The 27,619-nt window shown below is 44.9% G+C and overlaps 3 protein-coding genes across 3 annotated transcripts; 2 read left to right on the top strand and 1 right to left on the bottom strand.

Moving 5' to 3' along the window:
• Positions 1-458: 458 nt before the first annotated feature.
• Positions 459-9,239, top strand: EAH_00009760 (PIK3R4 kinase-related protein (incomplete catalytic triad), putative; the record flags this gene model as incomplete). Its single annotated transcript, XM_013395278.1, has 4 exons — positions 459-923; positions 1,194-4,059; positions 4,434-4,522; positions 4,836-9,239. The coding sequence occupies 4 exons, from the start codon at positions 459-461 to the stop codon at positions 9,237-9,239; spliced, it is 7,824 nt and encodes a 2,607-aa protein (XP_013250732.1).
• A 6,223-nt stretch (positions 9,240-15,462) lies between these two features.
• Positions 15,463-17,327, top strand: EAH_00009750 (hypothetical protein, conserved; the record flags this gene model as incomplete). The annotated part of the gene is made up of 3 exons (XM_013395277.1): positions 15,463-15,677; positions 16,156-16,378; positions 17,247-17,327. The coding sequence occupies 3 exons, from the start codon at positions 15,463-15,465 to the stop codon at positions 17,325-17,327; spliced, it is 519 nt and encodes a 172-aa protein (XP_013250731.1).
• A 466-nt stretch (positions 17,328-17,793) lies between these two features.
• On the bottom strand, positions 17,794-20,317 carry EAH_00009740 (ankyrin repeat-containing protein, putative; the record flags this gene model as incomplete). The annotated part of the gene is made up of 4 exons (XM_013395276.1): positions 17,794-17,862; positions 18,040-18,144; positions 18,560-18,753; positions 18,997-20,317. 4 exons carry the CDS (start codon positions 20,315-20,317, stop codon positions 17,794-17,796), a joined length of 1,689 nt encoding a protein of 562 aa, XP_013250730.1.
• Between the last annotated feature and the right edge of the window lie 7,302 nt (positions 20,318-27,619).

Below are 27,619 nucleotides of genomic sequence, written 5' to 3'. Positions count from 1 at the left end.
AGCGGCAAGAACCGCTGCTGCTGCTGCTGCTGCAGGGATTGCATGCGGCAGCTGCTGCTGCGACTGCATTTATTCGGTTTGCTGCAGGTCTGCTCTTGCATTGACTGGAGGCGTACTGGGTAATTCGCTGCTTCCTGCTGCTGCTGTTGCTGCTGCTGCTGCTGCTTTTGCTGTTGGTGCTGCTGTTGCTGCAGCTGCTGGGCCTGCAGCAGCTGTTGCTGCTGAGGTAGCTTCGCGGTGTCGCTGCTGTTGCTGCTGCAGCTGCCTAATGCGATCTCCTGTACACCCGCAACTGCTGCTGCTGCACCTGCTGCTGCTGCACCTGCTGCTGCTGCACCTGCTGCTGCTGCACCTGCTGCTGCTGCTGCTGCACCTGCTGCTGCCGCTGCACCTGCTGCTGCTGCTGAAGGCCTTGCGTGTATGTTGTTGTTTAATTTGTTTGCTGCAGCCGCAGTCTCATGAGTTCAGGCCATCTAGCAGCAATAATAGGAGGTAGGCTCTTGCTGCCCGCTGCTGCTGCTGCTGCTGCTGCTGCATCAGCAGCGCGTCCTAGCTGGAGAAGCAGCGGAGACAGTCTGTACACCTCAGCTTCAGAGGGCTCAGCAGCAGCAGCAGCAGCAGCAGCAGCAGAACATCATCGTTTTAGAGGCACGTCTGGCAGCAGCAGCATCTCAGACAGCTGCAGCAGCAGCAGCAGCAACAGCGACAGCAGCAGCAGCAACAGCAGCAGGTACAGCAGCGACTCCAACAGCAGCGACACAGACTGCAGCGGCGATCCCCACAGCAGCAGGAGCTGCTGCAGCAATAGCAGGAAGGCCGTGATTCTTCAGCAGCAGCAAAAGCAGCAGCAGCAGCAGCAGCAACGTAGACTGTGCGTCCCTCGCCTCGATCTCCTCAATCTCCCGCTGCCCACTGCCTACACGGTAAGCTGTTGCTGCTGCTGCTGCAGTTGCTGCTGCTGCTGCACGTGCTGCGCTTTCTCCTGCTGCTGCTGCACTTGCTGCTGCTGTTTCTGCTGCTGTTGCGACGGTTGGCTGCTTGTGCTTCGACGGTTAGGGGGTTATGCTGCTGCCGCTCCTGCTGCGCTGTTGCCAGCAGTAGGAGCTGCTGCAGCAGCAGCAACACCTGTAAAAGCAGCAGCAGCAGCAGCAGCAGCAGCAGCAGCACTTGTTGTGAATGTCTGCTTCCCTTAGGATCTTCAAGGCCCGCCAACGCCAGCGCTTGAAGATGAACTGCAGCCTCCGTGCATGCAGCAGCAGCAACAACAGCAGCCGCAGCAGCAACTGCAGCAGCAGCAGTTGGAGCAGCAGCATCTACAACAGCCGCAGCAGCAGCAGCCGCAACAACCAATGCAGCAGCAGCCGGATGGAGCTGCTTATAACTTCGAATGCAGAGAATTTGAAGCGCCTAAAGTGCATGCAGCAGCAGCAGAAGCAGCAACAAGTGCAACAGCAGCAGCAGCAGCAGCAATTGAAGCAGCATCAGGACCAGCATCAACACCAGCAGCAAGAGCAGCAGCAGACAATGAGGTAGCATGCGTAGCAGCAGAGCAGCCCGACAACCAAGGAACAGCAGCAGCAGCAGCAGCACCAGCAACAGCAGCACCAGCAACGCCAGCAGCAGCAGCAGCAGCAGCAGCAGCAGCAGGTGGCAGTCCTCGCTCTCCTGAATCTGCAACGCACACTTCGCTTACGGGCGTAGAGAGCGATAGCAGCAGAAACGAGGCATCTGCTGCTGCAGCTGCCGCAGCAGCCAGAAGCGGAGCAGCAGCAGCACCTGCTACCTCTCTTGCAGGACCAGCAGCAGGAGCAGCATCAGGAGCAGCTGCGGCTGCTGCTGCAGCTGCTGCTGGCGCAAGAACTGCTGGACTGCGGGTGTTATCACCGACAAGGCTCTCGCCATCTGCTGCTGCTGCTGCTGCTGCTGAGTGCAGCTGCGTGCCCGCCAGGAGCAGCAGAACGTGTCTAACAGCAGCAGCAGCAGGAAAACAGAAGCGGCAGCAGCTAACGGGGTTTGCGTGGAGCCCACAGCTGCAGCAGAAGCTGCTGCTGCTTACAGCACTGGTAACCCCTCGCCATCGACGTGCTGAGTTGCTGCAGCTGCAGCAGCAGCAACAGCAGCAGCAGCAGCAACAGCAGTATGGGGGAACTCGCCGCAGCTGGACTGCCGGCAGCAAGTCGCAGCACGAAGTGGCTGCACACCCAATCATACCCCACAGCAGCAGCAGCAGCAGCAGCAGCAGCAGCAGCAACTGCTGGGTTGTGGCTCCCTTTGCTGCAGCAGGGGCTGTCTCCTCCGCCGCTCCCATTGAATGCTGGACCCGCAGGCAGCAGCAGCAGCAACAGCAACAGCAGCTGCTGCTGCAGGGTGAAGTGTACCCGCATCAGCTGCAGCAGTTGCAGCAGCTGCAGATGCAGCAGCAGCAGCTGCAGATGCAGCAGCAGCAGCTGATGCTGCAACAGCAGCAGCTGCAGCAACAGTTGTATCCTTCGCATGCAAAAGTTCACAAACGGCAGCAGCAACTTCTACAGATGCTGCAACCGCCTCGGCGCAAGAGTCTTCTTAATTTGAATCAGCAGCAGCAGCAGCAGCAGCAGCAGGAGGGAGGCACTGCAGCAGTAGCAGCAGCACAAGCAGCAGCGGCAGCAGCAGCAGCTGACTCCGCTGTTCGCCGTCATGCAGTTGTGCCTCGTTTAGATTTGTCTGCTGTCTATCTGGCTGGAAGCCGCATGCGTTTTGCAGCAAGCAGCAGCAGCAACGCTGCAGCAGCAGCAGCCCCACCAGCAACATCAGCAGCAGCAACGCCAACAGCGCCAGCAGCAGCAGCAGCAGCAGCTGGCGAGGATGCCTTAGCTGCTCATGCTGCTACTAGTAGCACTTGCAGCTGCGGAAGCAGCCACACACGTCGAGCCCAGCAGCAGCAGCAGCAACAGAAGCAGCAGCAGAATAAGCAGCAGCAGCAGCAGCAGCAGCAGCAGGACCACATCGAGTGCATACCTCACGAATTGGGGCCTCCGTCAGAAGATGCAGCAGACACTGCCGCAAATCGAGGGGGCGGGGATATCTTATCTGCAGCAGCAGCAGCAGCTGCAGCAGCACCAGGTGCAGCAGCAGCAGCAGAAACAGCAAGAGCAGCAGCAACAGCAGCAGAAAGCCCCTCTGCCTGCACTTGTTGGCTTCACTTTGACCACCCTCTACTCCTCGTATGGCGGTTATTTGATAATCTGCAGCAAGTGCTGCAGCAGCAGCAGCAACAGCAGCAGCAGCAGCAGGATCGTGCTCGGCTGCATCGCATGCTGCAGCAGCAGCAGCAGCAGCAGCAGCAAGCAGCAGCACCGTGGCAAGTTCCGTGGGTGCCCCAGTCAGTTGTTGCTGCGCTGCTGTGTGCCTGCCCCCAGCAGCGGCGGCAGCAGCAGCAGCAGCAACTGCTGCTGCTGCAGCAGCTGCATGAAGACGTACATATGTATGCAATGCTTGCTGCTCTTGTTGTCTCTTTGCTGCTGGGCGGGGGCCCTCAGGAGCTGAATGATATATCAGAAGCAGCAGCAGAAACCCGCAGTGCAGCAGGAGCAGCAGCAACAACAACAGCAGCAGCAACGGCAGCAGCAAGTGGAGCCTTTGCTGCTAACAAGAGCAACGCAGAGTCGGAATGCATGCAGCTGCTGCTCTTTGCTGCTTCGCCGCTGCTGCAGCTGCAGCCATCGGCTATTCAGTGTCTCTGTTGCAGCAGCAGCAGCAGCAGCAGCACCAGCAGCAGCAGCAGCAGCAGCGGGAGGACTTCATGGTGCGGCCTTGTCAGCAGCGGCCGCAGCAGCAGCAGCACCAAGCGCAGCAACGGTCGGGCGATAGCTGATACCCTAATCCCTCGTCTGCAGCAATACTTGAGCTGCAGCAGCTGCAGCAGCAGCAGCAGCAGCAGCAGCAGCAGCAGGTTCATCTGGCTGCTGCTGCGGCTGTGCCAGCTGCTGCTGGGTCCCCCCGGCTGTCTCCTTTTGAAGCTGCTCGTCTCTTCGTTTTCTTCTGTAGACATTTTTCGCAAAGACGAGCCCATTGGAAGAGGTTAGACAAGGGTTTAGGGTTTAGGGTTTAGGGTTTAGGGTTTAGGGTTTAGGTTTTAGGGTTTGGGGTCTAGGGTTTACTGTCTAGGGTCGAGGGTTTAGGGTTTAGGGTTTAGGTGGCAGCGCCGTCGCCTTTCTGGCCCTCACTTGCGGCCTGCAGCAGCAGCAGTAACAGCAGCAGCAGCAGCAGCAGCAGAGGGAGACTGAGCTGCTGCACCATTATTTGCCTCGTTATAACAAAGCCGGATATCGCATACAGATTGTTGCTGCTGTTGCTGTTGCTGCTGCAGCTTTTGCTGCATCTGCTTCTGCTGTTAGTAGCGTGCTGCTGCTGCTTGAGCTACTGCTGCTGCTGCTGCTGCTGTTTATTTGCAGGTGCTTTCGGGCAGGTGTATAGCGGGAGCTGCCTATACACCCCACGGCTGTTGGCAATAAAAGAAATTCTAACCCCACAGGATGAACGCGTAAGAAGACAAAACAAACAAAAAAATATAAAATAAAAACAATTTATTATATTTAAATATGTAAATATAAACAAACAACAAAAATGCTGCTGCTGCTGCTGTTGCATGCTGTGCTGCTGCTGCTTTAGATGCTGCTGCTTCAGCTGCATCTCCTCCTGCTGCATCCTCTGCTGCTGCTGCTGCTGCATCCAGTGTTGCTGCTGCTGTTCAGCGGCATCCTATGCTGTTGCTGCTGCTGTTGCTGCTGCTGTTGCTGCATCCTTTGCTGCTGCTGCTGCTGTTGCTGCTGCTGCTGCTGTTTGTGTGCATATAGGCTAGCATAGTGCTGAATGATTTATACGAGGAGGTTTTTGCTCTCGATGTATTTCGAGGAAGTGCTGCAGCAGTTTGCGTTATATACGACTTCGGGTTAGCTGCAGCAGATGGTTGTCTCTCTTACTTTATTTTAATGAAACAATATCAGCATTCTCTTGCTGCTTGGAGACGAAACTGGGCTGCTGCTGCTGCTGCTGCTGCTGCTGCGGCAGCTGGGGCGGGTGGGACGGCCGGTGGAGCGGCGCAACTGCAGCAACAGGAAGAGCAGCAGCAGCAGCAGCAACAACAGCACCAGCAGCAGCAGCAGCAGCAGCAGCAGCAGCAGTTGTTGTTTATGCCAGCTGTAGCATTAGCAGATTTCGGGGAGGCGCGGCTGCTGCGAGGACAGCAGGAGCTGCCGAGACACCCCAGAGGGACAGAAGTAAATAAAAGCCCTGAGATGCTGCTGCTGCAGCCCCATCAGCAGCAGCAGCAGCAGCAGCAGCACCATTCAGCAGCAGCAGCAGCAGGAGAGGAAAGAAGTGCATGCCTTTGCAGCCCTCCTCTGTCTTTGTCTGGCAGAAGAGTTGCGTCTCTATCAGCAGAAGCAGCAACAACAGCAGCAGCAGCAGCAACAGCAGCAGCAGCAGCAGCAGCAGATGGAGGCAGCAGCAGCTTGTGTTTTGGTGCTGCATGCGACATCTGGTGCTTAGGGTGTTTGTTTTTTGAGTTATTAACGGGAGAGATGTTATTTGCTGCTGATGCTGCAGTGTATAGACGGCTGCGGGGTCTAGACCCACTGCTAAGCAGCAGGAAGCAGCAGCTGCTGCTAAGCAACAGATATCTTATCAGCTTCCTGCTGCTGCTGCTGCAGCTACAGCCGGATAAAAGACCTACTGCTGCTGAAGTGCTGCCTCTCTTCAGGTGTATGTACACCGCAGTGCTGCAGGACTTAGCAGCAAACAGAAACTTTAATAAAGCTGCATGTGCTACCCTCTATATGAATGATAATAATGCTGCTGCTGCTGCTGCTTCTCATGCTGCTGCTGCTGCTTCCTCTCCGTCCTTTTCTTCTTCTGCTGCTTCTCCTGCTGCTGCTCCTGAAGCCAGGGGCTCCTGTTTGCTGCTGCCGCCAGACTCGCAGCAGCAGCAGCAGCAGCAGCCTAAGCTCCTGTCTCCTGCACGGCTGCACCAGCAGCAGCAACAACAGCAGCAAGAGCAACAGAAACAAGAGCAGCACCACCAGCAGCAACAAAAGCAGCACCACAAGCAGCAGCAGCAGCGACGCCGCAGCAGCACAACCCCTGCGCTGGTAGCAGCAGCAACAGCTGAAACAGCAACGGCAGCAAAACCAGCAGCAGCGGAAGCAGCAACAGTAGGAGGAGCAGCACCAGGAACAGCTGCGGCAGCTGAAGCAGCACCATCACGAGCAGCAGCAGCAGCAACAACAACAGCAGCGGCCGCCAAGCCAGCAGCAGGAATGGAAGCGACAGCAGCAGCAGAAGCAGTTGCAGCAACAGCAGCAGACATAGCAGCGGCAACAGAATCAGCAGCAGCAGCAGAAACAGCAGCAGATGCAGAAGCAGCAGAAGAAGCAGCAGAAGCAGCAGCAGCACCAGCAGCAGCAGCGGATGAGGAGACAGCTTCAGCCTCGGGTATGGGCGCGGAGTGCGGGGACCCGCTGCTGGTGCTTTCAGCAGCAGCAGCAGCAGCAGCGCAACGGCAGCAGCACCACCACCAACGGCTGCAGCAGCAGCAGCAAATAGATGTAAGCCCGCCTGTGCAAATCATGAAAGAGCTGTTCTTCTGCTGCGCTGGCGGCGCTCCAGGAGCAGCAGCAGCAGCAGCAGTAGCAGCAGAAGCAGAAGCAGCAGCAGCAGCAGCAGCAGTTGATGGGCATTATCTACAGGCCCCTCATTCCTTTCGCTGCAGCAGCGGACGCTTCACTCACGTGGTAGACTTCAGGGAGCAGCAACAGCAGCAACAGCAACAGCAGCAGCAGCAGCAGCAGTTGGGGTTGAGTGCAGCAGCTGCATATTCCCAGTCACTACCGCAGGTGCTTGTTTACAGCGAGTTTGTTGCTGCTGCTGAAAGCAACAGCAGCAGCAGCAACAGCAGCGACAGCAGCAGCAACGAGCTGGAGGCCTTGTCTCCTGCTGCTCGCTCCTTCGCACTCTTCTTGCCGCTGCTGGGAGACCTTTTGAGGTTTGCTGTTGCTGCTGCTGCGTCTCCTCAGGTGCATGCAATAAGAGGTGCAGCAGCAGCAGCAATTCTTTCTCTTGTCATAGAGGGGTGTGGGGTAGGTTTGCTGCAGGCATGCGGCCTCCTCAGCAGCAGCTGTCTCCTTTGTCTCTGCTCATCTGATCTGTTGCTGCTGCTGCAGCAGCTAGCAGCAGCAAACCGCAAAAGACGCTTGGCAGCAGCAGACACAGTAGTGCTTCAGGAGCTTCAGCAGCAACACCAGCAGCAGCAGCAGCAGCAGCAGCAGCAGCAGCAGCAACAGCAAGAACAGCAGCAGCAGCAACAGCAGCAAGCACGCCATGCCGACCCTCCACTTCGCATTGCCTGTCTCTGCGGCTGCTGCACCTTTTACCTCCCCTCTGAATATATGAACAGCAGCAGCAGCAGCTGCTGCTGCTGCTGCAGCAACGGCAGCAGCAACAGCAACAGCAACAGCACAAACAGCAACGCCACCAGCAGCAACAACAGCAGCAGCTGCTGCACAACCAGCAGCAGCAACAACAACAAAAATAGCAGCAGCAGCAGAAACAATCGCAGGAGAAACCGCAACAACAACAACAGCAAAAACAGCGTCAGGAGCAACAGAAGCAGCAGCAACAGCAGCAGCAGCACCAGCACCAACTGCGCCAGCAGCAACAGCAACTTAGCTGCAACTATTCCCTCACCTGCTTGGGGGATGCGCGGCAGCAGCAGCAGCAGCAACAACAACGTCTGCTGCTGCAGCAACTGCAGCAATCCCAATAGGAGGCAGGCACAATGGTCACAGCAGCAACAGCAGCAGCAGCAGCAGCACGCGGACTTAGCTAATCATGTAGACGTCTGCGCTTCCACAGCCGCAGCAGCAGCACCAACGGGAGCAGCAGCAGCAGCAGGCACAGCAGCAGCAGCAGCAGCAGAATCTGCCGTTGCATGGGAGGCGCGCATCGTTGAATGCTGCTGCCGGCCAGACAATTCCCTCAGCAGCAGCAACAGCAGCAGCAGCAGCAGCAGCAGCAGCAACAGCAGCAACAGCAACAGCAGCAGCAGGGGGAAGAAGAAATGCTGCTGCTGCCTGCTGCAGAGTCAGTGCTTGGGGTATATATCTTTGCTGCGGAGATCACACAATATTCATCTGAATAAACTGCAGTGGCTGCTGCTATCTCCCCAGCGAACAACAGCAACAGCAGCAGCAGCAGCAGCAGCAGCAGCAGCAGCAGCAAGCGAAGCAGCAGCAGCACCAGCAGCACCAGCAGCACCAGCAGCAGCAAGGGTAAGAAGCGGAAGGAGAACACCAGAAGCTGTAGCGGTACCTGAGCAGCAGCAGCAGCAGCGACACCAATCTCAGCAGCAACAACAACAGCAGCAGCAGCAACAGCAGAAGCAGCAACAGCAGCAGCAGCTGCAGCAGCTGCTTTACCGCATTACAAAGGGCAACAGCACACTTATGTCTTTTGGGGTGGCTTCTCAGGGCCCCTTAAAAAACTCTGAAGCTGTGCTGCTGCCGTCTGCATGCACAGCAGCAGCAGCAGCAACAACAACAGCAGCAGCAACAGGAGAAATGGAGAAGAGCAGCAGCAGCTGCTGCTCCAGCAGCTGCTGCAGCAGAGATTGGCAGTTCTTCTGCTGCAAGTGCTGCGGTGTACTGACACATGCTGTTGCTGCAGATGCATGCGGCATCACCGTCGCTCTCTTCAGCAGCTTCGAACCCATACAGCCTGCTGCTGCTGCTGATGCTGCTGCTGCTGATGCTGCTGCTGATGCTGCTGCTGATGATGATGGGGAGCAGGGCTTGCGTTGTTGCTCGCGTGTTTGCATTAGCAACAGAAGCAACAGTCGCAGGCGCAGCAGCAACAGCAGCAGCAACAGCAGCAGCAGCAGCAGCAGCAGCAGCAACAGCAGCAGCAGCACATCGGGGGGCTTTGCCGCTGAGGCGCGTGGCCTCTCTTCTTCGTATTTGGGAGAAATTTGCTTTTTAAAGAATTCTACGTGTGCAGCAAATGAAGCATTTAATATAAACAGCAGCAGACTGCAGCAGCAACAGCAGCAGCAGCAGCAGCAGCAACAGCAACAGCAGCAAGAGATTTTGCCGCTGGACCACGCCCTGCAGCAGAAGCTGCCGGGGACATCTTTAGCTGCTATTCTCTTTCCGAAGCAAATGCAGCAGCAGCAGCAGCAAATCAACAAAGACAAACAATCCACATAAACTTAATGCATGCATGCAGCAGCAGCAGCAGCAGCAGCAGCAGCGGCTGCAGCATTGGCAACAGCAGCCGCAGCGATAGTGACAACAGCAACAGCAGCAGCAGCAACAATAGCAGCAGCGACAGCAGCAGCAGCAGCAGCAGCAGCAGCAGCAGCAGCAGCAGCAACAGCAAAGCGTTGCAGCTTGCGAGAGATGAATTTTGACTCTACCGTTTGTTTGCGTTTTTCTTTTTTTCAATCATCAGTAATTATTATTTCTCTGTCTATCTTTATTCTTTTATTTATTTGTTTTATCTCTCTTATTTATATACTTAGTTTTATTTACTTTTTATTTTATTTTATCTTTTATGTTTATTTTATGCTTTTGTATTGACGCTAAAGCCACCGCCTGCTATCAAAAAATAAACATAAATCTGCTTTTAAAAAGAAATGAAGAAAATAAAGAGAGCTGCCTATACACCTGAAATTAAAAAAATGAAGGGATCTGCCCATACACCTGCGAAAAGAATAAAGGAAGACCTGCCTATACACTTAAAATAAAATAAAGAAAAACTTGCATCTACACCCTGAATAGATATTAAGAAACAAAGAGCTGCTTATACACCTGAATAGAGAGACAGCTGCCTATACACCTGAATAGATAGACAGCTGCCTATACACCTGAAGTACAATAGGTAAAAGCCTTTACTGCATTTGAATGAAGTCCTCAAAGAAGAAATAAAAGGTGAGGATACACCTGAAGAGGAGGAAGTTTATTAAAGAGCTGTTTCTATGGTTTCGGGTTTTGTTTGTTTTTGCTGCTGCATTTGCATTTATTATATTATATTGTATTATATTATATTATATTATATTATATTATTATTTTATATTATTTTATTTTGTATTAATTACTGTTTTTTCGTATTGTACTGGATATTTCTTTATATATTAATATCGTGTAGCATTGTCATCTATGTATGCATATAAACATATATACATATATATATAATTATATACATATAAACATATTAATGTATATACAGCAAGTCTTCATTTATAAGTTTTAAAGATGTTTATTATTATTATTGAAAAGTAAAGACGAGGCGTTGAGGTGTATCTGCATCTCTTGAATTTCCTTTTTGTTTTTATGATGTATAAGCAGCGTATAATAAGAATAATATTTATAATTTAATTTTAATTTGTTTGTATTTATTCTTCTTCTTCTTTAATTCTTTTTCTTCTGCAAATACGAAGAAGAGCTAACTCATCAATATCTTCTTTTTCAGGTGTATATACACCTGAACACCATCGTACTATAGGAAGCCTTTCTAATCGAGGTGGATGTTTACTTTCACTCTTTGAAGGGCTTTGAAGAAGAAAATATAATCTGCAACAAACATTAATAACAATATCATACAGTCATGCCATCTAGGGTTTAGGGTTTAGGGTTTAGGGTTTAGGGTTTAGTACGGTTTACAGGTGAGGGATGAGGCGTGAGGGTTTACGGTTGAGGGATGAGGGTTTAGAGACTATTGTCTAGGGTTTAGGGTTTAGGGTTTAGGGTTTAGGGTTTGCGTTACTCCTCCGCAATTGCCTTCTCTACGTCCTTGCCGAAGTACGAGGCTGTAGGAGAGCTCAAAAGTGCTTCTGCAAAACAATTCATCCGAAGGGTTTAGGGTTTAGGGTTTAGGGTTTAGGGTTTAGCTTTAGGGTTTAGGGTTTAGAGATAAGGGTTTGGGGTTTATATATGACCTTTCAGCACGCGTTTCTCTTAGGATTTGGTGTGTAGGTTCAAGGGTTTAGGGTTTAGGGTTTAGGGTTTAGGGTTTAGAGTTTAAGGTTTAGGGTTTGGTGTTCAGGGATTTGAGTTTAGGGTTTAGGGTTATGGGTCTAGGGTTATGGGTTTAGGGTTTAGGGTTTAGGGTTTAGGGTTTAGGGTTTAGGGTTTGCCTTTGAGCGCGAGTGTTTGAAATTCTTTTCGGACGGTTTGTAGGGCGTAGAAGGTGCGGCATCGAAGCGTAGTAAATACTCTGAGTTTATTTGTTTTCTTATTAAAATAAATAAATAAAAATAAAGACAAACAAAGCAGACAAACACAAAAACAAACAAAAAGCAACATGAAATGAAGTAGAGGCAGCAGCTCAAATATCCGGAGTCTGCTCCTGCTGCAGTTGCTGCTGCTGCTGCTGTTGTTGTTGCTGTTGCTGTTTGTCTTATTGTTGGCTCTGCTGCTGTTGTGGCTGCTCGTGCGGCTGCTGTTGTTGGTGCTGCTGCTGTTGCTAATGCTGTTGTTGCTGCTGCTTCTGCTGCTGCCGCTGTTGCAGCAATTGCTGCCACTCTTGCGGCTGCTTCTTCTTCTTCTGCTGCTGCTGCTGCTGCTTCTGGAGGCTCTCTCGTTGCCGCTATTGGAGCTTCTGCTGCTGCTCTTGCTGCTGCTGCTGCTGCTGCTGCTGTTGCTGCTGCTGCTGCTGCTGCTTAGAAATTCACCTCGCTGAATATTCCTCTTCTGTTTAATTCTGCCTCCAAATCTTCGTGCGATTTAAACACCTCTCGCCGCAACTCCGAATACAGCCTGCAAACCCTAAACCCTAAACCCTAAACCCTAATGGCTGCAGGCCTACCCCTGAATCAGCTTAGCAGCAAGCAGACGAAATAATCCCTAAACCCTAATCACCCTAAACCCTAAACCCTAAACCCTAAACCGTACAGACCAAGCCACCAAATGCAAAGAACGCCTTCAGAGTGTAGGGTTTAGGGTTTAGGGTTTAGGATTTAGGGTTTTAGGGTTTAGGGTTTAGGGTTTAGAGCTCTCTTGCCGTCTTTTTGCATCTTCATACACTTCGCGGCCGCGTGGGCGAAGACTTCGCTGAGTGCAACAGCAAAGAGCGAGCCCAAACCCTAAACCCTAAACCCTAAACCCTAAACCCTAAACCCTTATCGATATGTACTTACAATGCAAGCCAGTCTCTCTTCTGCGCTCCACTTGTCTACTTGTTCAGAGATAGACAAAACGTTCTGAAAGGAAAAGATATAAATACACAACACTTCAATTGCAGCAAACCCTCATGCTCTAGGGTTTAGGGTTTAGGGTTTAGGGTTTAGGGCTTAGGGCGACATTTTGGGGTTCGTCTTCCGCCTGATTTTCATTTCGTTCTTTGTTTGTCGTTGCAGTTTTCTTTACTCCTTCTCCTCTAAATGAGAACACCACAAAGACGGAGTTAGGGTTTAGGGTTTAGGGTTTAGGGTTTAGGGTTTAGGGTTTAGGGTTTAGGGTGAGTGTACACCCGATGCGTGAACGCCCCCGTGAAATGGGTTTATTTAGTGTTCAGGGTTTAGGGTTTAGGGTTTAGGGTTTAGGGTTTGTTGCCGCAGCCAGAAGAAGAAAGAACACAGATTAAATGAAAACAGAATAAACAAATTAAAACAGCAAACAAACAAAGAAAAACAAAAATGAAGTTAATGCGTTGCATGCAACAGCGAATAAACGAATACTACTCTAGCAAATAAATAAATAAATAAATAAATAAATAAATAAATAAATAAATAAACACCGAAGTAAACAAAAACAAATAAATAAACAGACCGACAGATAGAAAAACAAAAAACAAAAAACAAACAAACGAATAAACAAATAAATAAATAAATAAATAAATAGACAGCCAACCGACCAAATAAATAAATAAATAAATAAATAAATAAATAAATAGATAAATAAATAGGCTTTAACAAACAAAGACGAGTAAACAAATGCAAGTGGTGTTATACACTGCATCAGTTTCGTTCTCTCGTTGTTTATTTTCTTCTTCTTGTATTAAACCGCCTGATTTAAAATTTGTTGATTCTGTCTCCTCTCTATCTTCTGCTGCTGTTTGAGTTGTTAGGTCTGCTGCTGCTACTCGCTGCTGCTGCTGCTGCTGCTGTTGCTGCTGCTGCACCTTGCTGCTGCTTCTGCCTAAGGTGCTGCTGCGGCTGATGCTGCTGCTGGGCCTTAGGGGCATGCAACTGCTGCGAATAGTACGTCTCTGCCGCAAGCGGTTGCTGCTGCTTTTGCTGTTGCTGCTGCTGCTGCTGCTGCTGCTTCTGCATGCAGCATTAGGGTTAAATGATAACCGGGAGACAAACAAAGGCGAAGAATCTGCAAAACTTGTAAAGGAGACAGTGCGATCAAACACCAAAGGGTATCTTGGCAGCGAAGCAGCAACTTCGCTGCTGGTGCTGCTTCTGCTGCTGCTGCTGCTGCTGCTGCTGGCGTGGCTTGCGGCAGCAGCACGAGCAGCAGCTCCGCATGCTACAGGAAAAGCTGCTGCTGCTGCAGGACCAGCAACAGCTCCTGCATCGGCCGAAGCAGCAGCTGCAGCAACTGCAGCATCATCTTCTGAAGGCGGTGCATTTGCCAATGCAGTAGACGCAGCAGCAGCAGCAGCAGCAGCAGCTGCTGCTGCTGCTGCTGCTGCTGGGGCTGAGATTGAATAGTGATGCTGCAGAGCTGAGGAGACACCTGCAATTGAGTGCAGACGCCTCGCTAAATCAACAACAGAATAACTCCGACTCAGCCGCGAAGGCCTAGATATTGCTGCTGCTGCTGCTGCTGCTGCTGGTCCCTGTGCTGCTGCTGCTGCGGCTTCTGGTGCTTCCTCAGGAGAGACTGTTGGCGTTACTGTAGCAGCGGCAGCAGCTGCAGCAGCAGCAGCAGCAGCAGCAGAGTCAGCGATGGAAGCGGTGGGGTTGTTGTGTGTTTTTCTTTCAGCAGAGAGAGAAGGAAGAGAATTACAAAAAGAAATAAAGCGGTTTGCCTGCTGCAGCATTTTATTGTTTGTTTGATATCATGGATTTAATATTTATTATCTTTTTAATTTCTTTTTTTGTTGTTTTGTTTGTTTTTCTGTTTGTTTCCCTCGCTGCTTATTTTATTTTTTTCTTCATCATTGCATGCAGCTCAGACCCTCAAGCTGAATTAACCTCAATTTGTTCGCGTATAAGCATTAATACAAAGCGTAAATAGTATGTTATACATTATCTTAGTATTGTTTGTTTATTCTTCTCTCTATTCTGCAAGACTTTGTATAAACAATTTAATTGCAATTTCCTGTGTCTTCTTCAGGCTAACAGTTTTCGGTGTTTGTTTGATTTAAAGCTGCTAGCCGATGTGGGATCAACAGAATTAAAATAAATAGATATTAAGAGCGACAGAGGAGGGTTGTCAATGGGGTGTCTCTAGTATGTATATACACCGGAGTATAACTTTAACTGATTAAACTGAATGCATGCATGCAATACTATTTGCCTTCTTTTGCATTTCCAGATCCATACGAACTTAAAAAAGCGGAAAAAGGCAAATAACTAATAACCCTAGAGGCTGAAGGAGTGAAAACAACGAAGATAAGTAATTATTAAAAACAGAACTAACGGAGTAAACTGAATTCTTTTTGAATATATGGGATATATACACTTAAACGAATCTTTTTAAATTATTCAAAAACCACAAATTTTGCAAATTTATTTAAATAATCCATCATATTATTGAGAAACAGAATATATTCAGGTTTTAGGTTCGACTGCATGCAACAGGCGCGGGGCCCGTGGGGCTTTGGGGCTGTCTGAAGTAAAAAGTTTGAGAAAAACAATAAAAAAGAAATAAATGATCGGTTTCATATTTGCTTATTCATGAAAGTTCAGAGGTTTCCCCCATATACTGCATACACCCGAGCTGCCTATACACCGCGTGCAGCCATCCGCCTTTGCAATCGATTGCCGCATTGCAAACATTTTTCATATTTCTTCTTTTTTTCCTCTTGAATTCATTTTTTAAGTATTTTATCTCGAGGTAAGCGTTTTAATTTTGCTTAAAACCCCTATTTAAGCAGCAGAAGGCAGCAAGAAATCTCTGATTACTCCTCGCTTTTCAGCAGTTTCCGTTGGGCAGTTCCACATGTTCCCTCGAAACTGCATATTATTCAACGGATTATCGTGGAATTTAGTTATATTTTAATTCAATTTTAGCTAAACAATTCATTTGAAATTCAACTAGGTTAATATCTTCATATACAAATGCCATTTCCTGCAAGTTTCCGCTTTTTCGGCTTCGCTCTTGCAAATGGTAAGTGTTGAATTGTGCTGTGTTTTATCGTTTTCAGGTATATTGGCTTTATTAATGTATTAAATTTGTTTTATTTGTATCGTCTTTCTTCTTTTTTTGATTAATTTCAACATTTTTCCTCCTTTCACACCGCCTATATCAAAGCAAAATGCCGGTTTCCAAACGGGCGAAAGTCGTTCATCTTTCAAAGACGAAGAAACAGAAAACAGGCAGCAGATCCGCTGCATCGGAGACGAAAAATCTGTTGATTGAGACTGTCAGAGAAATGGCAGAAGAAGAGGGAGTTCATATTTACGTCGTCGAGCTTAAGAACCAGAAAAATGCGATGTTAAAAGCAGCAAGAGATGCACTCAAACCCGGGAGGTAATTCCTGCATCTGCCTGAGGTGTACATACACTGCACATGTTCATCTACACTCTATTTCATACAGATTATGCATCCATTAAACAACCGAGCTATTTATACCTCTGCAAAACAAAATAATTCGTAATGCACTCAGACATAACGGGGAAGCCAACTAACTATTTGCGCCGTTTCATCTTCGCTATATATATATATATATACGTGTATATATATATTATATATTTGCATGTAAATGCGGTTTCAATTGCACAATATTGTTGAAGTGCATTTTTTACCTCTTTACGGTGTTTGATTTTGCTTCATTCTGACCGGCGTTTAATTTGTCTGTTTTGCTGTTTGTTTGTGGCGCTGATTCTCATTCATACAAGAAAGCCTTAACCCCCTCTTCCTAAACGTACAATGGAGAGGCTGTGCATGCGTGCATGCATGCATACGTGCATGCAACTGCCTTTTTGTGTTTGGATTATTTTTATTTCAGGTTGTTCTTCGGAAAGAACAAAGTGCTGCAAGTGGCGTTGGGCACGCAGCCGTCTACGGAGTGTCTCGACAACGTGCATAAAATAGCAAAGCTTTTAGTTGGAGAAAGAGGGATTTTAATTACAAAAGAAGGGTTAAAAGAAACAAAAAAGATACTTTCAAGCGTTACAGGAGATGAATTCGCTAAAGCAGGATTTACAGCTACAAAAACCATCGTTCTTGAGGTGCCTATACACCCCAATGCGTTCAGGTGTATAGGCAGCTCCTGCACGCACGAACATGAATAGAACAGCATATATATATTATTTTGCATTTATTGTATTATTAGTTATTCTATTTAAATTAATTGTCTTTTTCTGCTTTTTTTAATGTTTTTTAGGCTGGGTTTGATTCATTAGAGCGGTTTCCTCACTCTATGGAGCCCCGGTTGCGATCCTTAGGCCTCCCTACCCAACTGCAGGTAACCAAACAATTAAATACGATGAAATTGTTTACATAATTGAATTTTTAATAATAGTTAAATTAAAAGAATTATTCCTAGACAAAGAAAACGAATTCGTAGCTGTTTCTGCAGATGCTGCGCCTCCGCATAGAATGGCATCTACAATACACATAGACAGCAATCCCCTTACTGCCGCTGTTGCTGCTGCTGCTGTTGCTGCTTCTGCTACTTCTGCTGCTGTCTGGTGTTTGAATGCTCCTGCTCCTGCGGTTTCTGTGCTTGCCTTCACCACCGCCACTGCTGCTGCTGTTGCTGCTGCTGCTGTTATTGTTGTTATTTAGAACGGAAAGATAAACCTGTTAGGGCGGTACACGGTGTGCAGTGAGGGATCTCCAATTAGCGTTGAACAGGCGCAGATCCTTGTGAGTTATAAATCGGAGAACCAAAGGAACAAACCCTAAACCCTAAACCCTAAACCCTAGAATGACGCCCTTCGTATTGCTTCTTGTACGGTTTGTTTAGAGCAGAGTGCAGCCTTGTTTCTCCCTCTCTGGGTTGCGGGTGATAGGGGGTTAATGGTTCATTTGAGGGTTTAGGGTTTAGTGGTTATGGTTTAGGGTTTAGGGTTTAGCGGTGTGGATATTATGCAGAAACACCTCGACGTGAAGATGGCTCGATTTTGTATATCAGTCGTCGCCCACTGGCATGGAGGGCAGGTGGAGGTATTTTAGGGTTTAGGGTTTACAAAACCCTCAAGCAATGAGGCTTCATCCGAGGGTTTAGGGTTTAGGGTTTTGCAAAGGCTGCAGAGCCCGCATTGGCATGCCGTCGTCCTGTCCTTTATGCTTTTCGCTTCTTTCAGGGTTTGGGGTTTAGGGTTTAGGGTTTGGGGTTTAGGGTTTAGGGTTCGTTTCTGTACTGATAACAAATTCATTTCTTCTTGTCTAAAGGCTTTCTTTGCTTGTATACTTCGGGGGACAAACAAATCTGTTGTAGCTAGCTGTAGCTAGCTGTAGCTAAGTGTAGGTAGCTGTAGCTGCAGCGTTGGGCAGCTAGTTGCATCTAGGTGTAGCTAGCTGTAGCTAAGTATAGCTAGCTGTAGCTAGCTGTAGCTAGCTGTAGCTAGCTATAGATAGTTGTAGCTAGTGGTAGCTAGAAGAATGCAAGAAAAAGGGTTTAAATATATTTATGTAGATATTAATTTAAAAGAAGAAAGAAAGCCGTAAGCCCTGAACCTGTAGACGCAGGTCTTGATATAACCTGTGTCTGTAAACCCTAAACCCTAAACCCTAAACCCAAAACCCAAAACCCTAAACGGAGAACCGTAGACCGTCGACTGTATATCGTAAAGCCTAGACCGTATCAAGTGATGAATTAGGGTTTAGGGTTTAGGGTTTAGGGTTTAGAGCCATCTCTTGCTCTTTTACTTCTGCTGCTGCCTACAGCTTCTTCTAAGAAACGCAGCACTCCTTCTCTGTCTCTGCCATCGTTTATTCGTCGTTTGCTCGCAGCCTCTTCTAACAAAGATATGCCGTCAGCATCGCGAACCTAACAAACAAACATCATAAACAAATAAATATATATATATATATATATGTATATATATGTATATATATATATGGATGTAGATTTATAGATATAGATATACATAGATAGATATACAGATATATATGTAGATGTATATAGATATAGATATATAGGATCAACTAAACAAATAAACAAATATATATATATATATTTATATACATATACATATATATTATCTATATTTATATTTATATAGATATAGAAGGAGGTATATCTATAGATGGGTTTATCAATAAATATCGGCATCGATACTTAGAAGAATAGAAAAACGATAAAACAAAGAAAACTAAATAAATATTTTTATTAAATAAACAAATAAATAAATAAATAAGCTAAACAAACAAATAAACAAATAAACAAATATATATATATATACCGTAAGGTTTGCGTTAAGAGCTGCAAGGGTTTTAAGAAGGCCTAGATGACCTCCTGCTGCTGCATGAAAAGCAGCAGTTCTTTGATACCGATCTTTTGCTTCTAAAGGTACTCCTAACTCTATTAAATATAAAACACAACAAACTCTTCCGCATGCTGCAGCCAAATGAAGAGGCTCGTTATAGTTAGCGGTACCTGCATAGACACCCCAAACAAAATACAGAAAAAAAGATATATATATATATATATATATATAACATATTGATTAGGGTTTAGGGTTTAGGGTTTGAGAAGGAGGAATTAGTTATTATATACACTGAAAAGAAGAAAATAAAATAAACAAATATATATGAAAAAAACTAACATACAACACACTGATTAGGGTTTAGGGTTTAGGGTTTAGGGTTTAGGGTTTAGGGTTTAGGGTTTAGGGTTTACCAATGGGTCCTCTAGGGGATAGACCATGCTGGATATGAAGGCGCTGTAGAATAGCTCTTGACCCCCCCATTGCTGCTGCATGCATAAGAGAGCCTCGGCCTTGCTTCAGCAGCAAACTATCAATTGTTTTAATGCTGCATGCACCTTCAAGCAGCAGCAAACATCGCAGCTTGCCCTGTAAGCAGCAGCAAAATAATGCATGCGCCAGTGCATGTACAGACAAAGACACCTTTATGCAACAGCATCCCCTCCTGCTGCTGCTGTTGCTGCTGCTGCTGCTGCCGTTGCTGCTGCTGCTGCTGCTGCTGCTGCTGTTGCTGCTGCAAGAGAAAACCCCGTCAGAGACAGGTAGGCCGCAGAGACACTCCACTGGGACCTGCTGCTGTTGCTGCTGCTGCTGCTGCTGCTGCTGTGGGAGCAGCAGCAGCTCCAGAAGCTGCTGATCAACAGCAGCACGGGGTATCTTTATACCTCCCTCCTGCTGCTGTTGCTGCTGCTGCTGTTGCTGCTGCTGCTGCTGCTGCTGCAAGAGAATAAACTGAAGCACCTTGAAGGTCTCCTTATCGGAGTGCTGCTCCCTTACTGCATGGCGCAGCAGCAAATCCGCAGTAGTTTGCTGCTGCAGCAGCAGCAAATCAGCAGGATCAGCAGCAGCAAGTGCTTCAGATGGATTGGGGCTAAAGAGATATTCAAGCAATCGAGGGGCCCCTTCTGCTGCTGCTGCTTGTGCTGCTGCTGCTGCTGCTACTTCAACTGCTTCAGCTGCTTCAGCTGCTGCAGCTGCTTCTGCTGCTGCTTCAGCAGCAGCAAGGAAGCTGTCTTCTCCCTTAGCAGCAGCACCGAAGCCCCCTGCTGCAGCAATAAGCGACAGCAAATCATCATTACTATCCTTGGGGGCCCCTTCTACCCCTATTGGGGGGCCCCCTCCCTCTAATGAGGGGCCCCCAACTAGAGGAATAGACAGTACCCTCTCACTACCCTGGGGGCCCCCCAAGGGGCCCTCAGTACCCATGGGGCCCCCAAGGGGGGCCCCAGTACCTAAGGGGGCCCCCTGGGGGCCCCCCGAGGGGTCTCCAGTACCCAAAGGGGCCCCCAAAGGGCCCTCAAAGCCCTGTGCATGCACCGCAGCCCCGTCTGATGCATGCAGTGGGGGACCCTCAGGGGGGCCCCCTGAGGATGAACCCGGAGGGGGGCCCCCAAAGCATGCCCCAGGGGCCCCCGTTGTAGGGTGTTGCAGCTGAGCAGTTGTGTTGGATGCTGCTGCTGCTGCTGATGCTGCTGTTGCTGCTTCTGCTGCTGCTGCTGCTGCTATATCCTCCATTTGTAAAAGAGAGAAAGAAACGCACAAAGAGTTCAAGAGGCCATCGGCACCGAACTCACCAACCCCAAACCCTAAACCCTAAACCCTAAACCCTAAACCCTAAACCCTCGTCTAGGCGGCAGAGTAAAGAGGGCTAATTTGTCTGTTGGTGGATAATAAATAAAAATAAAATAGAAATGAAAAGAAAAAAAATATATTTGGTGTACATCGACGAGTAGAAACAACAGAAGGAGAGGGCCCCTGGGGGCCCTCAAGGGCCTCCGCTCTCAGCGTGCTGCCGAAACCCTAAACCCTAAACCCTAAACCCTAAACCCTAAACCCTAAACGCTAAACCTTAAACCCTAAACACTAAACCCTAAACCCTAAACCCTAAAATGTGAAGTTGTGCAAATTGTTTCTGTCTTTGTATCTCTATTTTCTTTTTGTATTTCTTTTCTGTTTCCTTCTGCTTAGCTAACGATAATTAGTTGAGGTGTATGTACAACTCATTGCTGGTCTTAGTATTAAAATAAAAGAAATGCAGATACTGTCTCTGTTTTTCTTCTTCTTTTTAGGGTTTTATGTTTAACTCCTTTCAACCTGCTATAATATAAAATGCACAGATAGACAGACCTCGCTGTTTTATTTGTTTTTTAGTTCATTATGTTTATCTTTTTAGCGTTTGTTTGTTTTGTTTTTTTGTTTGCTCGTGCCTCTCGCCAGAAACAACTCCAATAACTGCAGCAGCAGTAGCAGCAGCAGCAGCTGTTGCTGCTGCTGCTGCTGCAGCTGCAGCTGCAGCTGCATAGGGGTAGCAGCAAGGCTGCTCGTCCTCTTTATGTTGGGGTGTATGCACAGCTAGATTTAAATATAAGGGTTGATACTGTCTCCTCTGCTTTTCATCTCTGTGTTTGCTGCCTCTTCTTTTTTTTCTTTGTTTGTTTATTCTCTAATCCCTCAACCCGAAGACAAACAAATATAAATAAATGATAGAGATAAATAATAATAATAATATCAATAATAATAATAATAATATTATTATTATTATTATTGTGTTTATATTAGTATTTATTTATTTGTTTGTTTAATTATATTTTATTGAGGGCGGCATTTTCTATGAGTATTGCACATAGCTGAAAATAACTTTATTCTTTGTTTAATTTTGTTTTTATATATTTATTTTTCTTCCGATTTGTTTACCTCCTTTATGCATTTGTTGTTTATTTGGTCTCTTTGTTTTATTTATATTACCTTTCTTCTCTCTTTCTTTTATGCATTTGTTGTTTATTTGATCTCTTTGTTTTATTTATATTATCTTTCTTCTCTCTTTCTTTTTCTTTGTTTCATCTCCATCCCCTACCCCTCATCTCTGTCTGTTTATATTATTATTCTTTTTAATGTTTATTGTATTATTATTATAATACTATTATGCTAGTTATTATTGTTATTATTATTGTTATTATTATTATTATAATTATTACTATTGCTATTATTATTATTGCTATTATTATTATTATTGTTATTGTTATTTGATTATTACTACTATTGTTATTATTATTATTAATGCTATTTCTATTTTCTTATGACTATTATTATTTGTATTTATATTATTATTATCATTGTTAATATTATTATTATTATCATTATATTATTTGCGTTGCCTTTGTTCTTAGAATTATCCCTTTGTTTATTTGTTATTATTTGTATTTTCATTATGAATGTTTGTTATTAGTATTATTATTGCTTTTTTCTTATATTATTATTAGTAGTAGTAGTATTATAGTTTTTGTTGTCGTTAATGTTATTATCATTATTAGTTTAATGATTATTTATTTATCGAAGGGAAGACAATCTTGTCTTGTTTTGTTTATTTGTTTTTAATACCCATCTACAGCATGTGCTTTCATTGTTTGCATGCATGTTAATACTTCAATGCATACTCGAGCTGTACAGACACCTGGTGAGGGTTGAGATTTAATTGTATTAGAAGAAGAACAAAAAAATACTTTTTTCGGTATTCTTCGCTGTATGCTCTTATCTCTATAGCGTTTGTCTCTTCGACTCCGCGTACAACGCGCAAACCCTAAACCCTAAACCCTAAACCCTCATACACCTTTTTCGTCAATGAACGAGAAGCAGCTGATGATAAAAGCCCAATATTCTCCTGTGCTTCTTATCGATTATAAAGCCAGAAAAGTAGGATACAGTTGCTTACAGACCTGTGCATGCATGCATGCAATTTAATGCATGCATGCATGCATTAAATTGCAATTTAATGCATGCGTGCACGAACGTATGCATAGATATGCCAACCTGCAGGGGTGAGGCGGGTGTTGGAGGCCTGGTTGTTGTTGTGGGCGTCGGTCGCTGCTGCAGAAGCCTCTGAGTGTATAAGCAGCGCAGCCTACAAGAAATGCTCGCTGCTCTCCTCTTGCGCAGCGAGGGAGTGCAGGTTAGGGCGTCGAACTTAACGTTAGTCTCCGCTTAACCCCTTTAGAGTTTTGCAGTAAAAACAAATGAAATATATTAAGGGTTCTGGACAAATGCTTTTCGGGTGTTTCTTTGTGAAAGAAACTCTTCGGATTCTCATATGCGCCTTGTACTGCGTGCGGTCGCAGTATACTGTCGATGCAGGGGTAAGGAGTCGTGTATAACCCGTTGAAACGCAATTTAAAAACAAAAATATTGCAGAAAAAGGCAAATAACTTCTCTTAATTTGCATAACAGATGTGTGGAAAGCTGTCGGTTGCTTCGGGGGGTGATGTTTGAGGTGTACGTACAGCTGAGCTGTTGTCGTCCTTCGGGCGCCGAGATGAAAATTCAGTAGTAGGACAACCGGTAGATGAATATCGAAGAAAATATGAATAAATGCATTTCTTTTCTCAAGAATTTATATTTTTTAATCTTATTCCCTCCTCCACCATCTCAGCTTTTCCTCTATGACTCTATTCTCCTCCGGTTTCCCGACGATTCGCGCCTCCGCTGGCACCCGTTCAAGTTTTTTTGCATCTTGCTGCCGCCCCCGCTTAGAGTTGATGTGTTTCCTCTCCTTTTGAATTTTAATTAATTGAGATCCAAAAAAAGTCAAATAAATTGAAAAAAATGGAAGTTGAATCTCCGAAAGTGAGATAATACGAGAGATACTGCTCACCGGGCTCCGCGAGCAGCACTCGATCCGGTGGCTCCCTTGTTTATTTGGTACACTTTTGTGATTAATTCAGAGCTTTTTTTCTTTTATTCGTTGTTTTTTGTACTTTTAATGCTATATTACTCCTTTCATCAGCAAGTTTCAGCCTCTTTCACTGCGGATCTCCCATGCCGCAGCCGCCATGCCAGTCGGTTCAACAAGCGGCTGCCTGTTGAGTGGTATTCAGAAACCTTCTTCTTTCTGCACAGGTGTAAGGCCTTTAAAAGGATTTAAGTCTTGTTTTACTCCCCTTTCTTCTTCCTCTGTAATGTCGGCGCCGCCGTCGGCCCCTGCAGCAGCTGGGAGTTCAACTTGCAGCAGCAAGACCGACAACAACAACAGCAACAACAGCAAATGCAGCAGCAGCAATATAATCAGGAAATGCAGCAGCAACAGGACTAACACCAGCATAAGGAGCATTAATAGGAGCATCAAGAATAAGAAGATTCTCCTTCATCGCAGGAATCGTTTGGGTAATCATTTGTATATTTCTTGCATTTCTTTTTTCTTCTTGTTGGCGAGCAATTATATAATTTTTCCGGTTTTTTGTCTGCATACATCTGGAGGGGGTTCTTCTTTAGACCCTTCTTCTCCAAAGTATATATCTGAAGAGTTTGCAGCGAGTGCAACAGCACCTGATTTAAATTTTCGTGAAGACCACGACTGTTTATTAACTGAAGGGATTCCACAGAATACAGCTTGGGTAAAGACAGAAACAGTATTAAGCCCTTATCAGTGGGCTTGTCATGTAGAAGATGAAGTGATTGTTAACAAGGAGCTGCATGCACATCAAACGAAAGCTATTGAATATCCAGGTAGAGAGAGTCAAGCTTTTCTTTCTTTTCATATTCCAGAAGAAACCTTTGAAAACGGTAAAGCAATATTAGCATTATATACTGAAGGCGGTACAGACTCACGTAATGTACACTGCGGGGGTCCTGTATTGAATATAACAAGAATGAAGGATGATAGTTATATGAATACACGTGATGATTCTACAGCCTCAGATGACTATATAACTCAAAGTATATCTGCTCTTGACGATTATAAAGAAATAGATATATCTTCTCTTTTCTATGCTAAAGGTTTCAAAGGTTCATCTCTTCATTTACGTATTAGAGAGCAAGCCCCGTTCTGCTCTTCAGATTTTGTGCCCCCCGGGTCTACAAATGCACCAAAATTAACTCTTTATATTTTAGATACAACACCGAAAGATGCAGAGTATGATAGCTGGAGTGCATTCTCTTCATGTAGAGTTTCTTGTATATCTTCTGCTAATTATCAATGCCGAAAAAGAAATTGTATTCCGGGGGTAGGAAGCGGCTCTGCATGCAACCCTCAGAAAATGCTACAAAAAATACCTTGTGTAGATTCTTCTATTTATACTCGGTGTACTTGTAGTGATTTACAAAGAGAAGGTGTCTGCCCTGCAAACTCAGGGTGTACAGACAGCTCAACGGGCGGAGCTCTGTGTACTTGTGCTTCAAAATTTACTCAAGAAAGTCTTCAGAAAGAAACTGTTTGCAATCTTGGTCAGCATGCTCATCAATATTTAATATTATTATTACTCTTCTTTACGAATAAATAATATTTGTCTGCTCTTCTTACTAATCAATTTTCATCAGGAAATGTCTCCGATCTTGATATATTATATCAGCAATATTATATACTTAACAGTATATGTTTCTTTAAAGTATTAAATATTAAATATTATATATTATATATTAAATATTAAAGACTAAATATTAAAGACTAAATATTAAATATTAAATATTAAATATTAGTTAAATAACAACTTTAAAGCAGTAACTATTAACTATTAGCAAATGCATATAAACTGTTCAATGCTATCTATAATTAATTAATTATTTTTAATTATTTAATTTGCTTATTAATTAATTTGTTTATTAGTTAATTTGCTTAGCATTTGTTGATTTGCTGTTGTTGTTTAGTGCAGATACGTTGTCTAAATAAATAAATAAATAAATAAATAAATAAATAAATAATATATCAATAGATTGTTTGCTGCTCGCTGCAGACACAATATCTAAACAAAAAAATAAATAAATAAATAAATAAGATATATATTACTACTTTGTTGTTTGCTGCAGACACATTATCTACTGTCTCTTCAAATACAACTTTTGTTTTATCTTCACAAACAACAACAACAACAGCAGCACCAACAGAAACAAATAATTTAATTTATATTATTGTAGGCACTGTTGGCGGAGTTTTGCTGCTTTGTCTCGTTGCTGTTATAGGTGAGAGCCTTTACTATTATTATTATTATTATTCTATTATTCTATTATTATTATTATTATTATTATTCTATTATTATTATTCTATTATTATATTATTCTATTAATATTATTCTGTTATTATTATTCTGTTATTATTTTATTATTATTCCTATTCTATTATTATTATTCTATTATTCTTATTCTTCATTTTCTTATTCGTCTTGTTTTTATTCTTTTTATTATTATTATTCATATACTCATTCTTCTTACTCTTTTTCTTTTTCTTCTTTTTCTTTGTCTTGTTCTTGTTTGTATTTTTATTTTTATTATTTCTTATTCTTTTTCGCCTTCTTTTGCTTTTTCTTCTTTTTAATGCTCTTATTCTTTTGTTCTTTTTCTTTTTATTATTATTATATTATTCTTATTTTTATTCTTATTCTTCTTCATCTTACTTTTCTTTTTCTTTTTGTCATTTTTCTTATCCTTCTTTGTCTTTATCTTTTATTTTATTTGTTTTATCGTCCTTTTGTTTTTGCTTTGATTCTATTTCTTTCTATTCTTCACCTATTTTTTTCGTTTTCTGACTTCTTTGCTTTGTTGCTTCTGCTGCTGCTGCTGTTGCTGCTGCTGCTGTTGCTGCTGCTGCTGTTGCTGCTGTTGCCGCTGCAGTATTGAAGCCTCCCACATCCTCATCGCGTCCTGCAGCTGGTGCAGGCAGGGATATGATGACCCAAGCAGCAGCAGCAGCAGCAGCAGCAAACGGGTATGCGGGGGCCCCCTGGCAAGGGGCCCCCCAAGGTATGATGGCATCACCCTATGCTCCTGCTGCTGTACCCCCAGGAACGAGGCCCCCGGGGCCCCCTAGAGGTTTTTAGTAGTCTTTATTCAGATGCAGCAGATGTTTTTATGTATATGCTGTAGCAACATGCAACTGCTGCTGCACAACAGGCAATAGCAGCAGCAACAGCAGCAGAAGCTCCTGCTTACAACAGCAGCAGATGCTGCAGCTGCAGCACAAGCCTCTTAAGCTCTGAGTTTTTTCTTTCTTTGTCTTTCTTTTTTTTCTTTTTGCTTCAACATAAACAACAACTAAATTCTTATCGCTGCATTTTATGCTTTCTTTAGGTGCTCTAATAAAACAAGAGAATATAAAAACTCGCTTCAAGAATTTATTTATATATCCTACACAAAAACCTAAAAATTCACCCACTCACTCAGCCCCAAACAGAAACTCTTCAAGGGACCCTTTTATCCTTTGCATGCATGCATGCATTCATTAATATATATATATATATATATACATATATATTACTACCTATAATTTGTTCTGTTGTTTATTTTTATTTACTACTATTATTAACTATGTCTTATTATTTGATATTTATTGTTTTTAACTACTTAATATTTATTCACATCTCTAATTTATTTATTCTTATTAATGATGCTTTATAACTCTTTATTACTAATTTATTAAACAAAACAAAACAAAACAAAACAAAAAGCCCCACCCCTCATACAACTCAAATAAAAGGCAATATAAAGTTTTCTAGATAGCAGCAAAACCCTCAGCAAGATTCTGTTTATTATTTCGTAAGGTATATATACAGCCCTAAGTTAGGGGGCCCCTCTTGCATGCAGAAGAGGGGGGCCCCCATGGGGCCTCCATGGGGCCCCCGCATCCCCAATCAGACGCCGGGGGGCCCCCTAAAGCAGTGAAAAATTGTCTCTTCGGGTCTCTCTATCTTTCTTTAATATGCAATAGAGGGCCCCCAAATCCTACACCTTTCTTCTTCTTCTCTTTTCTCTTAAAAACACTAAAGAGAGAAAATAAAAAGGGCTATTATTATTACACATATATTATGCATAGATGATATATATATATATATATATCAT

The sequence above is a fragment of the Eimeria acervulina genome, genomic scaffold, assembly GCF_000499425.1.
Source record: "Eimeria acervulina Houghton genomic scaffold, Eah_scaff49, whole genome shotgun sequence".
NCBI classification, from domain to species: domain Eukaryota; phylum Apicomplexa; class Conoidasida; order Eucoccidiorida; family Eimeriidae; genus Eimeria; species Eimeria acervulina.
This window is presented reverse-complemented; position numbering and strand designations above follow the sequence as displayed.